This window comes from Alexandromys fortis, unplaced genomic scaffold, assembly GCF_014885135.2.
Source record: "Alexandromys fortis isolate MF-2015 unplaced genomic scaffold, M_Fortis_MF-2015_v1.1 scaffold_9, whole genome shotgun sequence".
NCBI lineage: Eukaryota > Metazoa > Chordata > Mammalia > Rodentia > Cricetidae > Alexandromys > Alexandromys fortis.
The window spans coordinates 4,599,707-4,620,294 of record NW_026067892.1 but is presented as its reverse complement, the minus strand read 5'-3'; the positions used below and the strand labels follow the sequence as shown (position 1 = coordinate 4,620,294).

At 50.6% G+C, this 20,588-nt stretch overlaps 1 protein-coding gene across 4 annotated transcripts in view; it reads right to left on the bottom strand.

The window, feature by feature from the left end:
• Slc37a1 (solute carrier family 37 member 1) overlaps positions 1 to 20,588 on the bottom strand; it is a 61,850-nt gene that overhangs the window by 33,424 nt on the left and 7,838 nt on the right. Inside the window, exons 1-3 of one of the 4 annotated variants that reach the window (XM_050140679.1) lie at positions 14,981 to 15,671; positions 11,365 to 11,595; positions 4,449 to 4,530 (exon numbers count right to left, since the gene is read on the bottom strand). In XM_050140679.1, coding sequence (XP_049996636.1) covers positions 4,449 to 4,530; positions 11,365 to 11,420 — 138 coding nt within the window. In that variant the 5' untranslated portion in view covers positions 11,421 to 11,595; positions 14,981 to 15,671. Of the gene's footprint in view, positions 1 to 4,448; positions 4,531 to 5,721; positions 5,877 to 11,364; positions 11,596 to 14,980; positions 15,672 to 20,588 lie in introns of those variants that run through there. The other 3 variants (XM_050140694.1, XM_050140687.1, XM_050140670.1) reach the window with 3 other exon arrangements.

Sequence of the window (20,588 nt, the reverse complement as noted above, 5' to 3'; positions counted from 1 at the left end):
TTTTCCGGTCCTGCCCAAGATGAGCAGCACCCAGCACCCTGCTTAGTTAGGGTCACAGGCTCTTGGTCATAGACAGGTATGGGCTGGGACCATAGACTACTGCGGCTGCTTGTAACTGATTGATCTCAGTTCACACCCCCTGGCCACCAACGCTGAAGCCAATGTGACAATGGCTGGAGTCCCAGGGTGGCTGAAGGATGGACTTCACACAGAGAGCGCCGCCCAGGTCCTTGCCGGCCCCTGGGGCCGGCATCTGGAGACTGATTTCCAGGGTGCTAGGGCACAGCTCCAGCAGCTAACCTCCAATCTCACTGGACACATATTCTCATACCCCTCCCAGTCTTTCATGTCAGGGATGCCATCTTTGCCTCTCCTGTAGCCCCGCTGGGAGGCTGCCTCCAAAGGATGAAGGACTCGGAGGCTATTTAAATAAATGCATTAGTTTTCAGTAACATTGCTCTATTTTAATATTCCAATGACATCTGTTCTGAAGACCAGGTGTTCGGTGGTGGGCACGGCAATTAAGCAAAATGAAGCCACGTAGAGCAAATTCTCACATTGGGCTGCAGGGAGACATACTAGGCTCCCACGGGCTGATTGCCAAAGAGGCATTTTAGGGAGGGGATGCGTCCGTTGAGGAACGCGGTTTATGTCAAAGCAGTCCTTTGCAAACATTTACAGGATTATCTTTCAACAAGCTACACAGAAAAATCTATCAGCTTGTTAAGGCAATTGGTTAATAAGAACTGATCAGGGCTAGGAGATTAGCCTCGTCAGTTAAAGTGTCTGCCTTGTGAGCATGAGAGCCTGAATTAGAACTCCGGAACCCCTGGGGGAGGGGCTGGGTATGGTAGTAAGTGATTTTAATCCTAGCAGAGACAGGCGCATCTCTACGCAAGGCGGGCTAGCCAGGTTAGCCCACTTGGTGAGTTCTAGGTCAGCGAGAGACTCAGACTCCAAACAGGGTAAAACACGACTTAAGAATGACACCTGAAGTTGGTCTCTGGTTTCTGCATACATATACGTACCTATGTGTGCATCTAGATACACACGAACATGCATGCTCACACATGCCTGCTCACACACTCTTTCCCACACACAGAAAAGAACTGACCAGTCAAAAGAGTGTGCCAGGGCTGGTGCAAATAGCTCAGCAGGCCAGGGTGCTTGCTACAAGCCAGAGGAGCCAGGTGGAAGGAGAGACCCAACTCCCACAGGGCATCTTTTGGCCTCCCAGTGCACACTCCCCACACATAAAGAAATAAATGTACTTTTAAAAAGTTAAAAAGATGAAAAGGACAGTGGATCCTAGCTATAGGTGCCCTAACTTTTTACTAAAATGTTCCCTGGGAATCTTTGCGTCACCAGCTCTTGGGAGGCAGAGGCGGATCTGCAGAGGCAGATCTCCGAGAGTTCGAGGCCAGTGTGCTCTACTTGGTGAGTCCCAGGCCAGCAAGGAGCACATCCTGAGACCTTGTCTATAAAGGAAACTTCAGAAAACAGCTTCCTTGACAGCTCTGGCCCTTCCGACTTCTGTTTACTGTTTGTCCTGGGGTTCCTACCGTTTTCAATTCTATGCACAAAGAGAACTGTCTACACACACTCCAGGGACCCTGTAAAAGTAATTCTCTGAGAAACCATCTATTTACAGGTTTGGAGGAGAGCCCCCCAAAGTTCCCTTCCATGCTGACACAGACTCCATCTGTCTACCAGCCAGGGAAAACATCTGCCTCAAATAAAGATGGCTACAGGTGGAGGATCATGGGAAGGGACAACACTGTTCTACCAGCCCTAGGTTTATCATTGTGTTTTTAAAGGCACATTTTTTTTTTAAATCGGAGAAAAATAAAAGTAGTCAGTGATGATTCAGGACAAGTGTAACCCTGATTGACCCAGCAACACTTGAAGTGAGTCATGATCACTGGCGAAACCCAGCTCACTCTCAGCCGCCAGGTCCAAGTCCAGTAAGCAAATGTATTCCAGCTTTGTTAACAGCCTTCTGGGAAATACAGACTGCAGATGGTGACTCACTGGGTCCCTGATAGAATCATTCCCGTCCCCGGGGCCATTTGTGTCATTTACAGTGGGAGCTGCAGCGAGAGCATGCTTCCCAAAGTTCAGTGACGTCTACATCGTAGGTGCAGCCAGTCTTGTCTGTATCAAGAGGCAATGCAGCCTGCAGGACTTGGCATAAGGCTAATCCAAACACAGGTACACTGGAAAGTCTGGGCGGTAAAGGGAACCACACGAGATGCTGACCATATGCAAGTAATCAGCTGTCTTGGAGACTCCACGCCAGCACTGTCAGGAGCAGAGACCCAGGGCTGGAGAGATGGCTCAACAGCTAAGAGCACAGATTGTTCTTGCACAGGACCCTGGCGTGGTTCCCAGCACCCACATGATGGTTCACAATTGTTCATAATTCCAGTTTCAGGATATTTGGCATCCTCTTCTGACCTCTGAGAGCCCCAGGCATGCGTACAATACACATACATACTGTTAAGTCTGGAGAGTAGCCTCCAGCCCCTGGCATCCATCCCAGCTCCTCCTGGCCTGGGAGTTACATTAGTCTGGACTCCAAATCCCAGCATACCACTCCCACAGGGTATTTAAGTAGGCTCCCAGAGGAGAAACACATGGTTCTGGGTTTGCATGTGCTCCCCGCTTTCCTGTCTCCCCGCCATGCGCTCGGCCACCTGAGAGCATTGTATTTAATAAAATGATGGGCATTTTAATTCGGTTTGATCTGATCTAATTGGATTTCTTTGTGCTGGGGGAGTTGCCCTTCTTAGGATTTTTTCCCTAACACATACATGTAGGCAAAACATTCATACACATAAATAAAAATAGATAGACCTTCAAAAAATAATAGAGGCCCTGGGACCAGAGGACCAATGTAGAAGACACTAACACGAGCTCACTTACTCTCCATGACACCCAAGGGCTGCTGTGAGGTTCGCATTAGACAGTTAACACAACAGATCATTGGTTACCGAATTCTGGCTCAAACCAAGATCCCTCCTCAAGAAACTCAGAGGCTCCAATGGAGAGTGTGACCTTGGACCACTTTCACACCCTTCCTGGCAAAACTCCTCCGGCTCAGCAGGTAGAGTCCAAGGGTCAGATCCTGTCCCAGAGACCCTCTGGTGGCAAACCTGTCACCAAACCTGTCTCACAGGCAATGACTCTTTAGTGACACCCCACCTTCAACCTGGTACTGGAAGTGGTCCCTCCCTTACCGTGCAGGCCCAGTATTTCCAGCTGAGTCCCAGAAGCCCCAGGAAGGCTCCCTGACCTTGTTTGACCCCAGGTCTTCAGTGCTCACTCAGGCTCCTGTGTGGGGCCACTCAGGAATTTCTCTAAGCAGGAAGAGTCACAGAGACAGCATTCAAATTTCCAGGGCTGGTCACTGGGGCCTATGTCAGAGCCCTTGTCACATGTCATACCCGGGAGCTTTTAATGCCACTGACTGTTTTCTACCCCCTCAGGTCTCTTTGAAACCTCTCTTAAAGGTTTCCGAGTGTTTTGTTTCCACAGCAAACTCCTGGCTACCAAAGAAAAACTCTGGAACCTTCTTAGTAAATGAACACGCTGGAGAAGTATGCTGGGAGCCCTTCGAGGGCAGCTAGCCCTGCTCAGCTGGGAAGGTCACAGTACCAGAGTCCTGGACCAGGTCCCTACTGGCAGATGGAAGGCAAGTGCGTCACAGAGCCATAAATAGGTGGGTCTTGGCCAGAGGAAGCAGCCTTGTTTCTTTTACGTTAGTCAAAAGCTGTTCACTCCTGTGACTGGCCCACAGGTAAGGTGGGGTGAGAAAACACCTGCTTCCTCCCTAGTTCTGATGTCAATAGAGAGGACTTGAGGTCCAGTGGAACACCTGTCCCCGGCCCTTGCCCTGCTCTCCTGTGTACACTCAGTGTGTGAGCCGCAGAGAGGGCCCCGGAACCAGGCAAGGGGTCAAACTGCACCAAGCGTTGGAGCCGCTTGGGAAAACATTTAAGACGGGATTCGCCAGGAAAGAAAACCATACAACATAAATATTTAATTAAGTTTGGGGATTCTGGAGCTGTAGTCAGATGGAGGTGTGCCCCTGAGGGGACAAAGCGTGAAACACTGTAAAGATCTGAGTTTCTGAAAAAGGAAAATAAAGCAAACCATGGCAAAAGACCCTGAAAGGAAGATGCTGGAATAAGCAGTCTCTAACAATCTCCCGGCCTTTATCCTTCTGCCCTCCGACTCCCGGAGTCCCCAGGCTTCAGGTAGATTACTGGAGAGCCCCGTGTGTGTGATCCCGGAGTCCCCAGGCTTCAGGTAGATTACTGGAGAGCCCCGCGTGTGTGATCCCGGAGTCCCCAGGCTTCAGGTAGATTACCGGAGAGCCCCGTGTGTGATCCCGGAGTCCCCAGGCTTCAGGTAGATTACCGGAGAGCCCGTGTGTGATCTCTTACCTTCACGATGCTGATGGGCTTTCGGGACAGGTGGAAGCTCGCGTACAGCAGGAATGTCAGCAGGAAGATGAAGGCCCGGTACCTGGAACACACGTAGCAGACAGGGCATGAGAGGTGTCACGCTCCGTCGTCTGTGCATTAGCCACACACCAAACCCACTCACAATCTCATGACAGTCTCAGGACATTAAAAACACGGCTATCCCTGATTGTGTGAGAACACTGAAGCCCTGCAGGAGCTGGGGGATGCCAACATCTTCGGCCCCAGCCTCCTCTCTATCACTTGGTCCCAACAACAAACAGTTCTCGAGTGGATTCCTCCTGTAACTCAAGGCATGTTTGCCAGACGTCTACCCAGTAACAGTGTCAGACACCATGGGTTGAGGGTTCGATCTCCTACATGGCCCCCACAGGCCCTGTCTCTCGTTCGGTTCATTTGCTTGAGTGACTCCCTGCACCAGAGAAACCCTTTCTTGAATTTGCCATTTCCTTCAAAGCCCACGGAGCCAACCTGCTTGACAAGAATGAAGACACACTGTGGGGACAAGTCTCTCTTCCCATCTCTGACTACAAGATTTCTGAAACCATGAACCCCAAGAAGTGAGTCTCCCTAGGATGCTCACGCCTGGAGAAGGGAAGGGCTAAAGCCTGGGTCAGTCAGGGGAAGAGATCCACAGGGAGAGCCGGTGCCTCAGGGAACGAAGCTGCTTGCTACCCAGCCTGATGACCTGAATTTGAACCCCAGAACGAAGAAGGAGAGAATCTATTCTGCAAGCTGTACTCTGACCTTCCACAACCCATCATCACAGGAGCAAACCCACACCCATACACGCATAAACAAAAGGAATAAACAGATGCTTTTTTTAAAAAAAAAAATTAAGAGGCTAAAATTAGTGTTTCCAGACTTAAACAAAGGCCCTGGTTGAGGTGGAGGAAGGAGGGTGGTCACTCTGTAGGAAAGAACCCGCATGTAGAAACCAGCTTCAGAATACAGAATCCTCTGAGCTCTCTTCTCCCTGGGGAAACCGAGTGGAAAGTCCACAGGACACTCGTCCCAGCCCACAAGGTGACAAGAAGAAAGTAAACCTGTGAAAAGCAAACAGTTCATCCCAGCACTCAGGAGGCAGAGCTGGAGCTGCCCCGGCGAGGGACAAGCTGCATCTCAATCTGTGAAAGCCTCCCTGGGGCAGAACAGGTTCTCTTCGTTCTTTGGCCAAAGCTGCTAACTTGGCCCATGCGCTGAGCCTGAGGCTGGTTGTGAGCCGCCCATTGACCTCCGCAGCGCCATTTCCAGCTCCCAGCCAGGCTCTAGCTCCTCCCCAGACACAAGGCCGGGCAGCCTGGGCATGGGTTTCCCTTCAGAGGCTCTCATTTGGACTCAGGAGCCTGGACACCTTCCAGCGACCACTGCTTAGGGCTCTACAGGAGTCGAGGGAAGGATGACTCAGTGGCCTCAGGCTTTCTGTCAACCCCTTGCCGGAATTGAAACTCTCCTATTGTGATGATAAGGGATGAGGAGGGCCGGGCCCTGACAGACTACATTCCTTAGTCCACTCTGGGTTTCAGTCAAGATGAGGCTGACTGGCCACACTTTCCACCAGGCCCCTTTTCAGGTGGCTGGGGAAGGTGGCACAAAGCGTGCAGGCAAAGGGGCTCTTCGGGACAGCCCATGCTCCTGCTGGTGAAGCCATAAATGGACTCTTCACAGAGAGAGCCTCCGGGAGGCAGGGCTCACAAGCCTCCTCCTGAGGGTTGGAGTCAAAGGTCAATGAAGAACAGGCAGGATTTCCCAAAGGCTGAAAAGGAAGCCTTTATCTATAAGGGCCCTGCTGCCCAACCTACTTCCTCAATTTCCAAAGTCACCCTTCTTCCTTAGGCATCAGCTTCCTAGAGGACCTGGGGTGGGGTAAAGGCAGTAGTTGCAGACTTCCAGGAGGGTCTACAAGTAATAGCTGCTCTCAGCTAGTGCTCATCTGTCCCCGCTTGGTCTCTGGGAGAAGTGGGTGGGTCCCAGGCTTTCACGGAACAACAATCCTGGTCTATGAGACTGAGGTTCCTCAGGATTCCTCAGGAGCCCTTGTTCTGCCTGGTCCTTTATTGTCATCCTTTTATTTTGTTTGTTTGTTTTTGTTTTTTTGAGACAGGGTTTCTCTGTAGCTTTGGAGCCTAGAACTAGCTCTTGTAGACCAGGTTGGCCTCGAATTCACAGAGATCCACCTGCCTCTGCCTCCTGAGTACTGGGATTAAAGGTGTGCACCACCACCGTCACCCATGGCTTATTGTTATCCACGTCACCATTCACAAAGCTGAACCATTTTGCATGGACAGGAGCAGGGCTTCTGAGCATCAGTTCGTCCAGAAATAATGTCCTGATGATGTCATGAGTTAGTATGAGGTCTTGTCAGGTTCAGATGGCTCTGACCCAAGGACTAGTGTCCTCTTAAGAAAAGAAGATGCTGGAAATGGGGGTGCATGCCTTTAATCCCAGAATTTAAGAGACAGAGACAGGTGGATCTCTGTGAGTTTGAGGCCAGCCTGGGCTACATAGAGAGACCTCTCTATGTGTACGTTTGGAAAAAGTACATAGAGACAAAGAGGAGGGCATATGGCAAGAGAGAGAGAGAAGAGAGAGAGAGAGAGAGAGAAGCACACGAGCAGTATGATGTAGCTAGCTGGTTGGCAATGCAGTAGCACAAAGATCTGAAGGATGAAAGGAAGACATCCCTGGTACTGTCAGACGGCCATGACCCTGCTGCACTCTGAAGTTTGGATCCTCAGCTTTTCGAACTGCGAGGGACGCGCTTCTGTGTTTTGAGAATCGGGTTCATGGTGTTTTGTTTTGGGAGAGGAGCACAACTTTGGTTTTATGTGATGCTACAGGTGGACCCGGGGAGGCGGAGTAAACAGAGAAGCCGGCAGCCTCAGCGTTTTCTCTCCAGTGCCCGCTCCGCTTATGCGGTTACGACAAACGGTACACGTCAATACAAGAATCGAGCCTGGGTTAACCCTGAGTTTCTAGCAAAAAAAATGCACATCCTATCGATGCCAGATGCCAGCTTAGGGCCCGGATGCACTCCCAGACTCTGCTCAGGGGTATCTGCTATGGCTCAGACACGCCCAACTATTTGACATTGGAATATAACATCTATTTAACTTGAGAACCATGCAGTAAAGTTACAATAACCAAAATTCACACACACACACACACATACACACCCACCACACACTCCACCACCACCCACCACAAAACAAACAAAATAAACCCTCATGGTTTAAGACAATGTATGATTTTGTGTTGGACTGTATCCATTGCTATCCTTGACTGCCAATCCTATGTACGGACGGCTCTTGTATTGAACATCTGGTTACTAGCTGGTGGTGCTGCTTTGGAAGGTGGTAAAACCTTTTGGGGAGGGGTCTTAGAAATAGATGTCTGGGGAGTGGGCCTCGAGGCTTACAGCCTGGCCCTACTTCCTGTACCACGGAGATGAGAGCAAAGCAGCCTCGTGTTTCCATCACGGCAGCCCACAGCACCTTCCCTCGCTACACGGAGGGACTGTACCTTCAGACATGCACAAGAAGCCCTTCTGCCCTTAAGCTGCTTTTTAAAAATATTTTTTCATTTATTAATTATATATACAGTGTTCTGTCTGCATGTATGCTTGCATGCCAGAAGATGGCTTATAGATAGATGGTTGTTTGCCACCATGTGGTTGCTGGGAATTGAACTCAGAACCTCTGGAAAGCCGGTCAGTGCTCTTAACCACTGAGCCATCTCTCCAGCACTTAAGCTGCTTTTTTGCAGGTCATAGAGATGAGACAAGTAATTAATACAGTGTCCTTGAGTGTCATGATCCTCAGAGAAGCAGCGGCAGCCGCTGTGGCATCATCTGGTCTTGGTTGGCTGTCACTTGCCTCAGCTACATAGGGACTCAACAAGTGCTTTTTTGAGAATTACTCATCAGTGTGGCTGGTTTAGAAACAAATCCTAACCCTTCTTGACCTCAGAAACCACGCAGCTAGATATGGAAGGAAGGCAGTGACTTTGTCAGCGCCTGGATCAGGAGACAGATGTCATTGTGATTGACACTGGTCATTTAAGACACCGCCTGCCTTGTCAACTGGACCGATTTCCACACTAAGTAGAGAATAAGAACCTGGTAGGAGCATGCACAAGATGATGGAGATGTTCCCGGCTACCAGGCCCCTGATCCCGGAGGCTAGCCCTGAGGAAGGAAGCACGGTCCTGTCCAGTGGCTCACAGGTTGGGACATCTTTTCTCAGTCAGGGGGCCACCATCTGCTCCTAGGATCAATTATCTGAAGTCTCAAGTTGTTCTAGATCTTGTCAGCAAGCAACAGTTCCTTCATGTTCCACTCATGGCTTTGTTTCCTGACATTGCATGGCATTCCCGCCCAACTTCTGCTGTTCCTGCCAGCCGAGGCATGAGTGGGTCTCTGAGGCCCTGGTTCCTGTCAGTAGGAAGTGGCACACACAGAAGACCCCGAGCCGGGTATGCAGACCAGCCGCACACAGAAGGAGACCAGGAGCTAGGTGTGCATACCTGCTCTGGGCCTCTGGGGTCCCTTCTCATCCCACCTCCTGCAGCGTGAATTCGAATTGGTCGTAATTATAAGAACCTGAGTCATATCCCTGGGTAAGTGCTGAAAGATCAGGGAAGTAAAGTAGCCAGCCATTAGAGAGATCTTTTACCTCTACCGAATCCTCGAGTTGAAGGGGGCAAGATCCTGTGTCCACAAATCCTCAGACTGAATGGCATGAGCTCCCATCTCCTCCTGCCTTATATTCCTCTCTCTGCCCAGCCATATCCCTTCCTGTCTCCACCTCCCTAGTGCTGGGATTAAAGGTGTGAGCCACCACTGCCTGGCTCTATTTCTCTTTTAGACTGGATCAGTCTTGAGAACTCAGGCCTGACTCTACCTCCTGAGTGCTGGGATTAAAGGTGTCTGCCACCACTGTTTGGCATCTATGGCTAACTAGTAGCTCCGCACTCTGATCTTCAAGCAAGCTTTATTTGTTAGATCACAAACAAAATATCACCACAACCCCCATACATCTAGTCCTTCCTCCTCTCCCAAAGCATCTCCAGCCCCTTTCTTCCCCAGCCCCACCTGCCAAAAAGGCGCCGTCTGACTTTCTAGCCAAGAACATCTGCATATCCAAAATGAGACAACCCATAAAACAGGTGTTTGAACCTTTCCATGATTCAAGGTCATAAAAGACAGATAGGCCATGGGACATTTTCAGACTGAAGGAGGCAAACCCCATAAGGTGGCAAAATGCAACATGCAGATTCTAGATGGAACAGGAATCGCCAAAGATCTTGCTGGACGCTGGACATGGTATTTTAACATGACCACTGATTAAAGCCTTAACCCAGGGCCTCATGTTGACCAGCACTCCACCACTGGGCTACATGCCCTGCAAAAGGCAAAATCTACATAGAAATATCTAAAAAATAAAAACTGTACAGTGCCTACCACACCCATCTATGTAAAAGTAGGAGGAACAGACGAGAAAAACAGTAAACAGTAGCAATCTGTAGACACAAGAGCACACCAAAGGTCTACAAGACAAGCTAAACCTTCTCCCAGTACGGGTGTGTGAAGGGTTGTGACTGGATCACTAGCTGACCTCAAGGGAGAGCTGTGGAGGGAAGCCAGCTGCAGAGGTTCCCAAACCCACCCTGAGAGCTTCTGGAATTGCCCAGGAGACCGTGTGAGTGGGTGAGTGGACCAGAGCGAGACTGTGTAGAGACGACCACCATGCTGAGCAGAGGGAGAGCTGAGCTTCCCGAGAAAGATCACAGAAAACCTCAGTGGCACAAACTGTCTCCACAGAAGCAACCAGAAAGGCAAGGTGGCTCCTCCACTGGTGATAGGCATGACAGGCCCCTGTTGCCTGTGCTCTGAAGGACTTTCTTTTCTTTTCTTTTCTTTTCTTTTCTTTTCTTTTCTTTTCTTTTCTTTCGTCTCTTTTCCTTTCTTCGTTTCAAAAAGCCATTTGTTTTCCTAAGTGCCCTTTCCCACGTCTCCTATCAGAGATGATAATAAGCCCCAGATTCTAAGTACACCGTGGGACACACATGTCTCTCTGAACCTCCATGACCATGCGAGGAAAACCCTTTTTCTTGCTCACTTGTCTTGTCCACTTAGCTTACTAGTACACAGAGCACTCAACGTAAAAGGGGAGGAGCATGGCTGAGGTCTCAGCTCGGTGCCGGCGTGCTTCTTTAGCATGGGAAGTCCTTCAGCCAATGGCCTTTGGTATGCTAGCCCACTTTGGGCATAGTCCTGTGTACTATAAATTGAGACGTAGGGATGAGCGGGATCCCCTTGGCTGCTGGATTCAGCTCCGGTTCTCCCACACATGCAGAGGACTGTGGGTCTCTACTCTTTCTGTGAGTTTTCCCTCTAATAAATAAACCTGTGTTATACTCTGTTCTGGGCTAGTGGGAAACTATTTTATATTGTAACACACCACAAAAATAAAAAGAGCCGGGTGGTGGTGGGGCACACCTTTAATCCCAGCAGCCCTTGGGAGGCAGAGGCAGGAGGATGGATCTCTGTGAGTTTGAGGCCAGCCTGGTCTACAAGAGCTAGTTCCAGGACAGGCTCCAAAGCTACAGAGAAACCTTGTCTCAAATAAATAAATAAATAAATAAATAAATAAATAAATAAATAAATAAATGAGAAAAGATGAGTTTTTTCCTTCCTGACAGATTAGGAGTCCAAATACTGTCTGTGATGTCACCACCAAAGCACAGGACTCTTGAGGGCCACCACGCCAAAGCTATGAGAAAGCCTGACACCCATGCTCCATACTGAAACATGGGTGAAAAAGCCACCCAGTGCACCCTGCTGCTCTGCCCCACACATCACCACGCCGGAGCTTACCACTGATCCCGGGAGAAGGAGATGATGAAACGGATGCCCACGGGGAGTCGAGCCATTTACGTCGCCCCTGACCTCGGAGCTCCAGTCCCTAAATCAGATGCTTCAGGAAACAGGTTAAGGTTCTTTTCTTTTCTTTTTGACAGCCTTGCAGTTCACACAGCCTGGAGAGCAACAGCAAACATGTCCTACTGAGTCATGTCCCCTCTTCCTTCCATTCGAGTCGACCGAGCTCTACAGGAGAAAGACATTAATTATCTGAGGTCCTGGGTGGTTGGTGGCGCATGGCTTTAATCCCAGCACTCGGGAGGCAAAAGCAGGCGGATCTCTGTGAGTTCAAGGCCAGCCTGGTCTACAATAGCTAGCTCCAGGACAGGCACCAAAGATACATAGAGAAACCCTGTCTCAAAAACCAAAATTAAATTAATAAGTAAAATTTTAAAAAGCTGTGGTCCTGATGTTCATACCTATGAGACACTGGCAGGGAGAAGTCATTCCACAGATGGGGAGAGGCCACCGGCAGCTGATCAAAGTTACACTTCTGACACCAGAAGAAGCTCCCACCATGGATGCCCTGGGGCAGAATGCTCAAATGGAGCTCTCGGGCTGTTCTAATGATTCCTGAAGGGAAGTGGGCACTCAACGCTGCCTTCGAGGCTTCCAGACGTGAGTCTGGCCAGTCTGCCCCGAAGCATACATCTATTGTTTAGTCACACGCACAATTATCAGAGCTTGGGGTAGAGGCGGGCACTGGACTAGTTCGCTCCATTACTGCTCACTAGGACTCCCATGAGCCTCAGCCAGACAGGATTATGGGCCTGGGTAAAAAACTGCAGAAGGGATCAATCATCAGTTGCTTAGGCTGTGGTTTTGCAATTGAGCCCGCCACACCTAACACTGGGGATGAACTTCCCAGCAGCCGCTGTGGATCTCCCTCCCGTGCTCACGGCTTCAGCTTGGAAAATGAGCTTGCTCCGAAGGCTGGGCCGCTGAGGGGCAATGCTAGGTGGGACAGCATAAAGCCAGAGAACTGATAAGGGCCCAGCGCTGAGGCAAGCGGGTCTCCCAGCCTGATTCCCCATACCACCCTCGGGGCATATTTTCCCCAAGGCATCGTATTTTTCCAAAGTGGAATCTACTTCTCGGCCTCAACAAATATCCTGGCGGTGTAGCTCAGTAGTGGAGTCGCAGGATAGAGGCTTTGAGTCTCAAACCCCACCTTTCACCTGCAGACAACCAACAACCTTGAAGACAGTTTAGCCCAGAAACCAGCGCCACAACCCTCGTGGAGGTGTAGAGGCCCTTTCTACCCCAGCCAGGAGAGCTCCACCTTTCTCAGGGTCCCATGGGGCCTTAGCAAGTGTCACTCATTCCTGACCCTACACAGACCTACAGTGAAGTAAGCCAGTCTGTTCCCTTAACTTCTCCAGCTCAAAAATGAGGGTGATGACCTAATGGTATCAACATTGTTATACAAAACCGTGATCTCAGGAAGGCCTTGGCACAGGGCCTGGTACTCAGCAGACAGTCCATTAATACCAATGTGGGTGGTTCTGCGGGCTTCTGGGAGGGCAGGGTTTCCCTGTCCTATATCCTAGCACAGAACAGGAGCAAGGTGCTCAGCTGGAGCCAGCCTGGTGGCTTATACCTGTAATCCCATCGCTCTAGAGGCTGAGGCAGGAGGACCATTTTGAGTTGGAGTCCAGTCAGGGTTACCTAGTGAGTACCAGGCCAGTTAGAGCATAGTAGCAAGACCCTGCCTCGGATTAGATCAAAAGTTGTAGGAGTCTGCCTCAAATCTCCATATGTAAATGATTATCTTTCAAAAAAAGGTTTGCTCAAAAGGAGTTCTTGTTGGGCTTCGAGTGCACCCGTGAATTAACTGTGATGGTAGCTTCGGGTTAAAGGATTTGGTTTCAACGTACAAGGCTTGAAGATGGATAATCAGGGTCTAATTTTTTCCTCCATCAAAATACTGAAAATTCACCCTTTGCTACCAGCCAAATCTATGTGTGTCATCCAGCAAAACCTGGTCCAACAGCAAAGTTCCAGAAGGTCTAAAGAGAAAGAAAACTCCTGGCTTCCCCTGATGTATGTGTGTGTGTGTGTGTGTGTGTGTGTGTGTGTGTGTGTACATGTACTATCCGTGCTCACAGGAAGTGCACCTTGGGATTGACAGATGGTGATTCCACATTTGGGGCGCTGAGAACTCAGCTTAACAAAGCCCCCTCCTTTTTTTTTTTGCTAGCCTGGACAACATTCCCAAAATCTGTTCCTTCAAAATCCCCAGTCTGGAGGGCTACTGACACACCCTCCTGGAGCCCGAGGCTTAGCTTTCACTCTAAGACAGTTGTCCTCAGCCTGTGGGTGGCAACCCTCGCATATCAGATGTTTACATTGCAACAATGGTAGCAAAATTACAGTTAGGAAGTAGCAACAAAGTAACTTCATGGGGGTCACCACAACAAGAGGAATTGTATTCAATGGGCTCTGAGTTAGGAAGGTTGAGAACCACTGCTCTAAGAGGAGAGACCAGCTAGCCCAGCTAGGAGTCTAATCCCAGGCCTTCCATTTGCCTGGGGGCACCTTCTCAGGCAAAGGTACACTTCCTCCTGCCTATCCCCGCACAGAGGGGGAGCGCCCAGAGGGGGAGCACCTGGCTTGGCTGACTGGCTCTGGCATATAGCCTAAACACAGAAAAGTAGTTTTTAAAATTCACCTCTTAGAAGCACCCAGTGAACGTCAGCCCATTAAAGAAAAGGATAAGAAGGCAGTTATCAGACAGGGAAGGGACAACAATTAGGAACTACTGCATTGTGACACAGCACCCCTACCAGGCTCAGAAGCTGTGCAGGCTAGCCCCACAGAGCCTGGCCAAGGGTAGAAGAACAGACACAGCTAAGTACTGTTCTTCCAGCCCCAGGGCTCAGAGCCACCTAGAACTCGGTCCGCCCACCCTTCAAGGAGACTCAGAAGTGGCTAGAAGTTAGCAAAAGAAAGAGTAAAGCCTCAGGATTTTCTCCAACACGGGGACAAAAATCATAGCACCCTAAGGCAACGTGTCAAAATGAGGGCATTTAAGGACAAACCTGAGAACCAGACAACTCCCTCCAAGTTTCAAGAGTTTTTGTTTTAAACCAAGACAAATCACAGCCTCTCCAATTAAGCACTTTCTAAGCCTTTAAAGGCTCCATTTCCCACGGGAGATAAACAGAAACAGTTATTTTCACTTGTCCTGGGCATAAATACAAGTAGGAGTCAGTATTCTGTCCACCACTGCTCTTAGCCCATTCACAACGAACAACGCAACCCATGTGTTGCCCAGGAAACTGGACCTGTAAATCTACTCTCGAGACTACAGGGTGCAAACCGGATCCCCCAAGAGAGGGAATTTCCAGGTATCCTCTAACCAGGTATGAAAAAAGAAATCAATGTGCTAAGCCAATCTATTTACCAACTCGCCCAACTTCACGCAATTTAAGTTCCAGGCCGGCAGCCGGGCAAGCAGGCAACCGGGAGCCCAGGTGCAGAAAGCTCTGAAGACCAGTAAAAGGCAGTTTAGGAATGCAAACCTAGACAGAGGTAAGGAAGGGTCTTCAGATCAGATGTAAATCTTTACCTGTAAGGTCACCAAGATCCCAGGGTGGACCCGGAGTGCTGGAAGATTGGTGCATGCGCCTGGGAGACTTTCCGGTGATTTAAAGCTTTTATTACCGCCAGAAGGTGAGCTGTCACTCCGTTGGTCACTGAGCCCGAGCTCCAGGAAGCAGTTCTTTAGCAAACAAACAACCAGAGAACCCAGGGTGCTGGCTGCGAGCTTTCCCAAGGGCTTTGCGAGCGGGCTCCTCCCCGGTCGTACAGCCTCCTGGCCGGGTGGTGAAGACTACGGGCACGCCCACGTCCCCAACGCGCGGCTGCAGACAAAGCGCCGGGTCTCCAGCAGCCGGCTCCCCGCAGCTGTCACCGCGGCCCGGGACTGGGAGGGGACCCGGCAACACAGCTAGGCGATCCCAGCCCCGGGCCTGGGGAGCCTTCTGCTTCCTCTTCCCCGGGAACTCGGCGTCGCCCGGGAACTCGGGGACCGCCCGGCTCTGTCGCCCAAGGCCACTCTAGGATCCTTTACTTCAAAGACTTCCCTCTAGAAAAAGCACTTGGCTGGTCCGGGTTCTCCAGCCACAGCATACGGGGACAAACGGCGGAGAGGCCAAAGCGGGGGCGCAGGGCGCGGGGCGCGGGCCCGCTGGCAGGTGCGCGGCCGCTGGCAGGTACGCGCCGCTGGGGAGGGTCCTTGTCGCCCCCGCGCCTACCTGCGCTTGGCAGCCCGCGCCGCGCGCTTCCTGCTCTCGACTTCCTGAAGCGGCTGCCCTTTCACTTTCTCAACCCTACGGGGCGCCGGCCCGAAGCTGCTCCTCCCTCTTCCGCGCGCCCCCTGACCCCAGCCCCGCGGGCGCCCAGGGACCTAGACGGCCCGGGGATGCTCAGCTGGGGGCATCCTCTAGTTGTCCCTGGGTCCCCACACCTGCCTCTCATGCCCTCCCAGGTTCCGCAGGGCGCTTGGCCCTTACTGGCATGATGCCCAGCAGCCAACTGCCGGATCCTAGGGACCTTCAGCACTACCAGGCTTTTGTCCCCAAGGCGGACCTTAATAATGTCTGCAAAATGGACAAGTTCTGGGCTAAAGATTTGCTCCCTCGGAGCCCTGGACTGAAGACGGCCTTTCTCGGCCTACCACATTTGGTCAAGTGTCAGAATCAAAAACACTGGCGTGCTGCAAATGGAACATACTGGTACCGCACCTGTGCCACTGTGACAAACGGCTTGCAAGGTTAGGCCCAGAAAGGCAGCATCCGGGTCATGGGGAGGTGTCTGAGCACATAGCTTCCTTTTCAGTCCCGGATAATTATTTTCCAAACCTCTCACCTCCCGCCAAGAATTGACCCTGGAAGTCAGGGAGGGCCTGTTTATTTCCAAAGAACACCTGCCTCATACCTCTCACTGACAACCAGGCCTGGCATCCAAGACCAGCCCTCCTGCTCAGCCCTCTTTCTCAGAACAGCACCTGCCTGGAACGGCAAAACCAGGCAGGAAACCAACTTCTCAGCAACAGCCAGGCATCCGGATAAAACCATGTCTGGACAGAGCCTGGTCCCCAACCCAGCACCCTGCAGCGCCCTCTTCAGGCTGGCTGGGTACAGAAAGCCTACAGCTTTACCCCTGGGGCCCCTTAGTTTGCTGAGTTGGGTAGGGCCAAGCCATTCTCTAGCTATGGGCTTTTGGAAAGTGTTTTGTACCCTTGAGTCAAAGTTGCCTTGCTCTCTGAGCCAGCTGCACCTTACAGTCCCACACTTCACATGGGAAGTGGCCCGGGAACTCTGGCTGGCCTACCCTCGCCCTCGGGCTAGATGTCTCCCCCCCCCCCACACAAAACCGGTTTTGTAAAGTGGCCTGTAGAAAACAGATTGGACAAATGTTCTTGCTTCTAAGATCCCTTGACAACGTCTTTCAGCAGAATATCTTCATTATTTTTCTCCTATCTGTAGGGTATGGGAGGTGGCCACAGAGACAGGGGGTTCAGGGGACTCTGGATCCTAAATGGATTGGGGCTTATATGAAGTCTGGAATCAGCTTTGGGGGCCTAAAATGTCACAGCTCTTGGTGGCAGTCTCCTCTGCAGCTGAGCTCTCCTCCGGGGCCAGCCTGTTGCTGTATCCGTCTGCTGTCTGCTGTAGCTCCCTGCATTTTAAATCCTACCGAGGCCAGACACGTGGGAGCAGAAAACTGACCCCTATGGAGTCATTCCTGCCACAGAGCGTGTGCAGATAAATGTGACAAGCAAATTGGGCAGTTTTTACAAGATGTCCCCGAAAGGATCAATAGCCTTCAACTGTGGTTTGGTAAACCGTGTGGCTCAAATCAAGAGGTTATGCTTTGAAAGTTCCCTCTGGGGCTCTGTGTGATGATTTATGTGGAGTGAGTCCTTTTACCGCACACAGTTTGCTAATGCCTTGGTGGGACAGCGCAGTGACTCATATCCTCTGTCTCAGACCTAAGTGGTCTCACCAGGGCTTCCAGCCTAAGAGGAGTACGGGAAAAGGAGATTTCAGAGGAAGCCCTATGTTCCACCTGCTGAACCGACCCTCCTCCTTAGCGGGTGGCTATCCCTGGCTTCACCTGCCCACACATCATCCTCTGCATTCACTGTGGTGGTCATGGGAAGGTTTGGGCCCTGGGCTCGCTCTTCTGCGCAACTGTTCCTTCCTATTTTGCCTATTGCTTCAACTTCTGCAACCGAGAGCCTTCCTTTTTTAAGCCTTTAATAAGCTGAAACCCTCTCTAAGAACAGCCCTGTCTAAGTCCGTGACAAATGCAATCATTTTACCGTCACCCGAGACCATCCTTCCTGGACACTGCTTTATGACTCCAGCGTGTGGTGGCCCCAGCAGAGGAGGCCCAGGATTTCGGATCTGGGTTTCCAACTCAAACTTTGACTCCAAATTGCTTCGTGCTTGTGGGACTGTAGTGCGGACTGAGGAAGGGGGGCGTTGGAAGACAGTTTCCTGCTTCTTCTATCTGTCTGCGAATCCTAGCCTAGCTCTGTGCTTGGCACACTCTAGAAGCTATTGATTGAACACAGCAAGGTTTCCATGGGAGTGGTGGATCAGCGTTGAATGCTTATGGCCATGCTCATGGCTGGGAAACAGGTATGTGTGAAGAGGACACACGTGACTGGCAGAGACGGCTTGGGGGAGGGGAGCTCCATAGTCTCTTTCATCAGCTTATTTTGTTGGCATTTCCAGGAAACAGGGGTTGAACCTCCCATCACCACCTTCAGTAAGTGCTGTTCAATAAGGTTTGGTTCTTTTGCACAGTTACAATGCATCATTTCTTAGCCAGCCTTCCGGGACGAATGAATGAACGTCTGTTCGGGGGAGTCACATCTATAATACCAGCAATCAGGAGATCTGAGGCAGGAAAACTGCCCCGGGTTTGAGGTCAGCGTGGGTACAATGTGTAACCTTGCCTCAAAAAGCCAAAAAAGCAATCCAAAACAACAATAACACCACCACCACCACCACCAACAACAACAAAACCAATAAATCCAAACCCCACAAAGCCATGTTCTATTGGGGCATATCCACACTGAGCCAGGCCAGCACCCACATTCAACATCACTGCTGTGTCCACATCAGCCCTTACTGAGTATGACACACTGGGAACATTTTTTTAACCCTTACCATTCTCAGTTAGCTCTCTTCACCTTCTGCGTAAGCATCAGATGTAAGGTTTCACCTACTGCTCCATGCTCCCTGCCATGGTGATCATAGACTCCAATCCTCTGGAACTGTGATCCCCCCCCCCATACACATACATTATATGCTTGGCCATTTTTTTAAAAAATTATTTTTTGTCATGGCAACAGAAAAGTAACTAAGATACAAACTACAATCACCATGAGATGCTTTCTTACCTTTTAGACCAGCAAAGAACGGGGCGATGGTGGTGCATGCCTTTAATCCCAGCACTTGGGAGGCAGAGGCAGGCGTATATCTGTGAGTTCGAGACCAGCCTGGTCTACAAAGCTAGTTCCAGGACAGGCTCCAAAGCCACAGAGAAACCCTGTCTCGGAAAAAAAAAACAAACAAAAAAAAACAAACAAACAAAAAAAACAAAACCCTAGACCAGCAAAGAAGGAAGATGACCCCTAGGAAGCCAGAGAGCAGTGAGTCATGCCCTGTGACCTGAGGGGGGATGGGCTTTGCCATCCTAGGGGCCAGTGTAGTGACGGTATTTAGATCCCGAGATAGTTTATCTTCATCGGCTTGACTGGGTTGAAATCATCTAGGAGACGCACCTCTTGGCTGTGTGGGTGTTTCCAGACAGAGTCAGATGAGGAGAGAGGACCCGGCCTGAACGTGGGGAGTGTGGGTGGTCTGGGGTCCCATGCTTTTCTTCCATGAGAGATTCCTCCTTTGCTAAACCACAGCCAGAAACTCCTCCTTCCGTCCAATGGCTTGGGTCAGATGTTTCCTCACAGAGAAGTAACTAACAAGCTGTAAAGATTCCCCAACTCTGGCCCTTTGAGGCTCAGTTCTCTAAGGTTGGATTCTTTGTTTGTTTGTTTATTTTTCGAGACAGGGTTTCTCTGTAGCTTTGGAACCTGTCCTGCAACTAGCTCTTGTAGACCAGGATGGCCTCGAATTCACAGAGATCTGCCTGCCTCTGCCTTCCGAGTGCTGGGATTAAAGGCCTGTGCCATCACTGCCTGGCTAAGATTGGATTCTTGAGATGAAAACAAGATTCGTGTATTCACACACTCCCATGTGCTCACACACTAGCTCATCTACTGGGACAGCGGGTTCACAAGTGTCTACTGCATTCTGCGTTGCTGGATCATCGGCATACGTGAACATCCCACGGTGTAAGTTAAATTTCCATTTAGCAGAATAATAGTAATAGTTCACTGGGGCCTGGGAGCTCTCTACCCATGGATTCTTGGTCAGATCTATAGTGCCAGGCACTCCTTTCCTTCTGTGGAGTGGTAGCGTGGGCCTCAACCCAACCAGAAATCCACTATCACGCCACTCTTGCACCCGTGGGCATATCTTGCTGCATTGGTCATTACCACAGTCCACAGGGTTCACAGCCGTAAGACTATTGACGGCAGTCCTTCCCCTTACCCCAGCAACCTGCATTCAGTATGTAGCTAGCAGGGAAGAAGCTTCCTGGTCAAGACCAACTCGAATTCTCCCTGGCCTGTGACCAGCGAACATCTATTCCTTTCTCTATATCAAGTAGCACATAACTCAAGCACTTAAGGACTTAAATGCCTCATTTCTATAGAACCCCATTAAGTTTGTGTAGAAACTCTGGGTCATTCAGATCCTCGTTATCTCTCCAATCCTCACAACCTTCCTGAGGCCTGAGGAGGGGAGCTATTCTGGGCAAATAGCAAACCAGCCTCTCCGTTTGTTGCTTCCTTCTCTGGCCCTCTGTCAGGGAACCCAGTCTATTCTTAGGCTCTGGTGGAGTCAGCCATATGTACACATGACTGCACCACCACCATGGGTCGCAGGAAGGTTATTTATATGTAGTATCAGAACCAGGGCTGAGGGGTTGTGGCTCAGTGGAAGGCTGCTTGAGTTCTGTGTTCAGCAACTCTCTCTCTCTCTCTCTCTCTCTCTCTCTCTCTCTCTCTCTCTCTCCTCTCTCTCCTCTCTCTCTCTCTT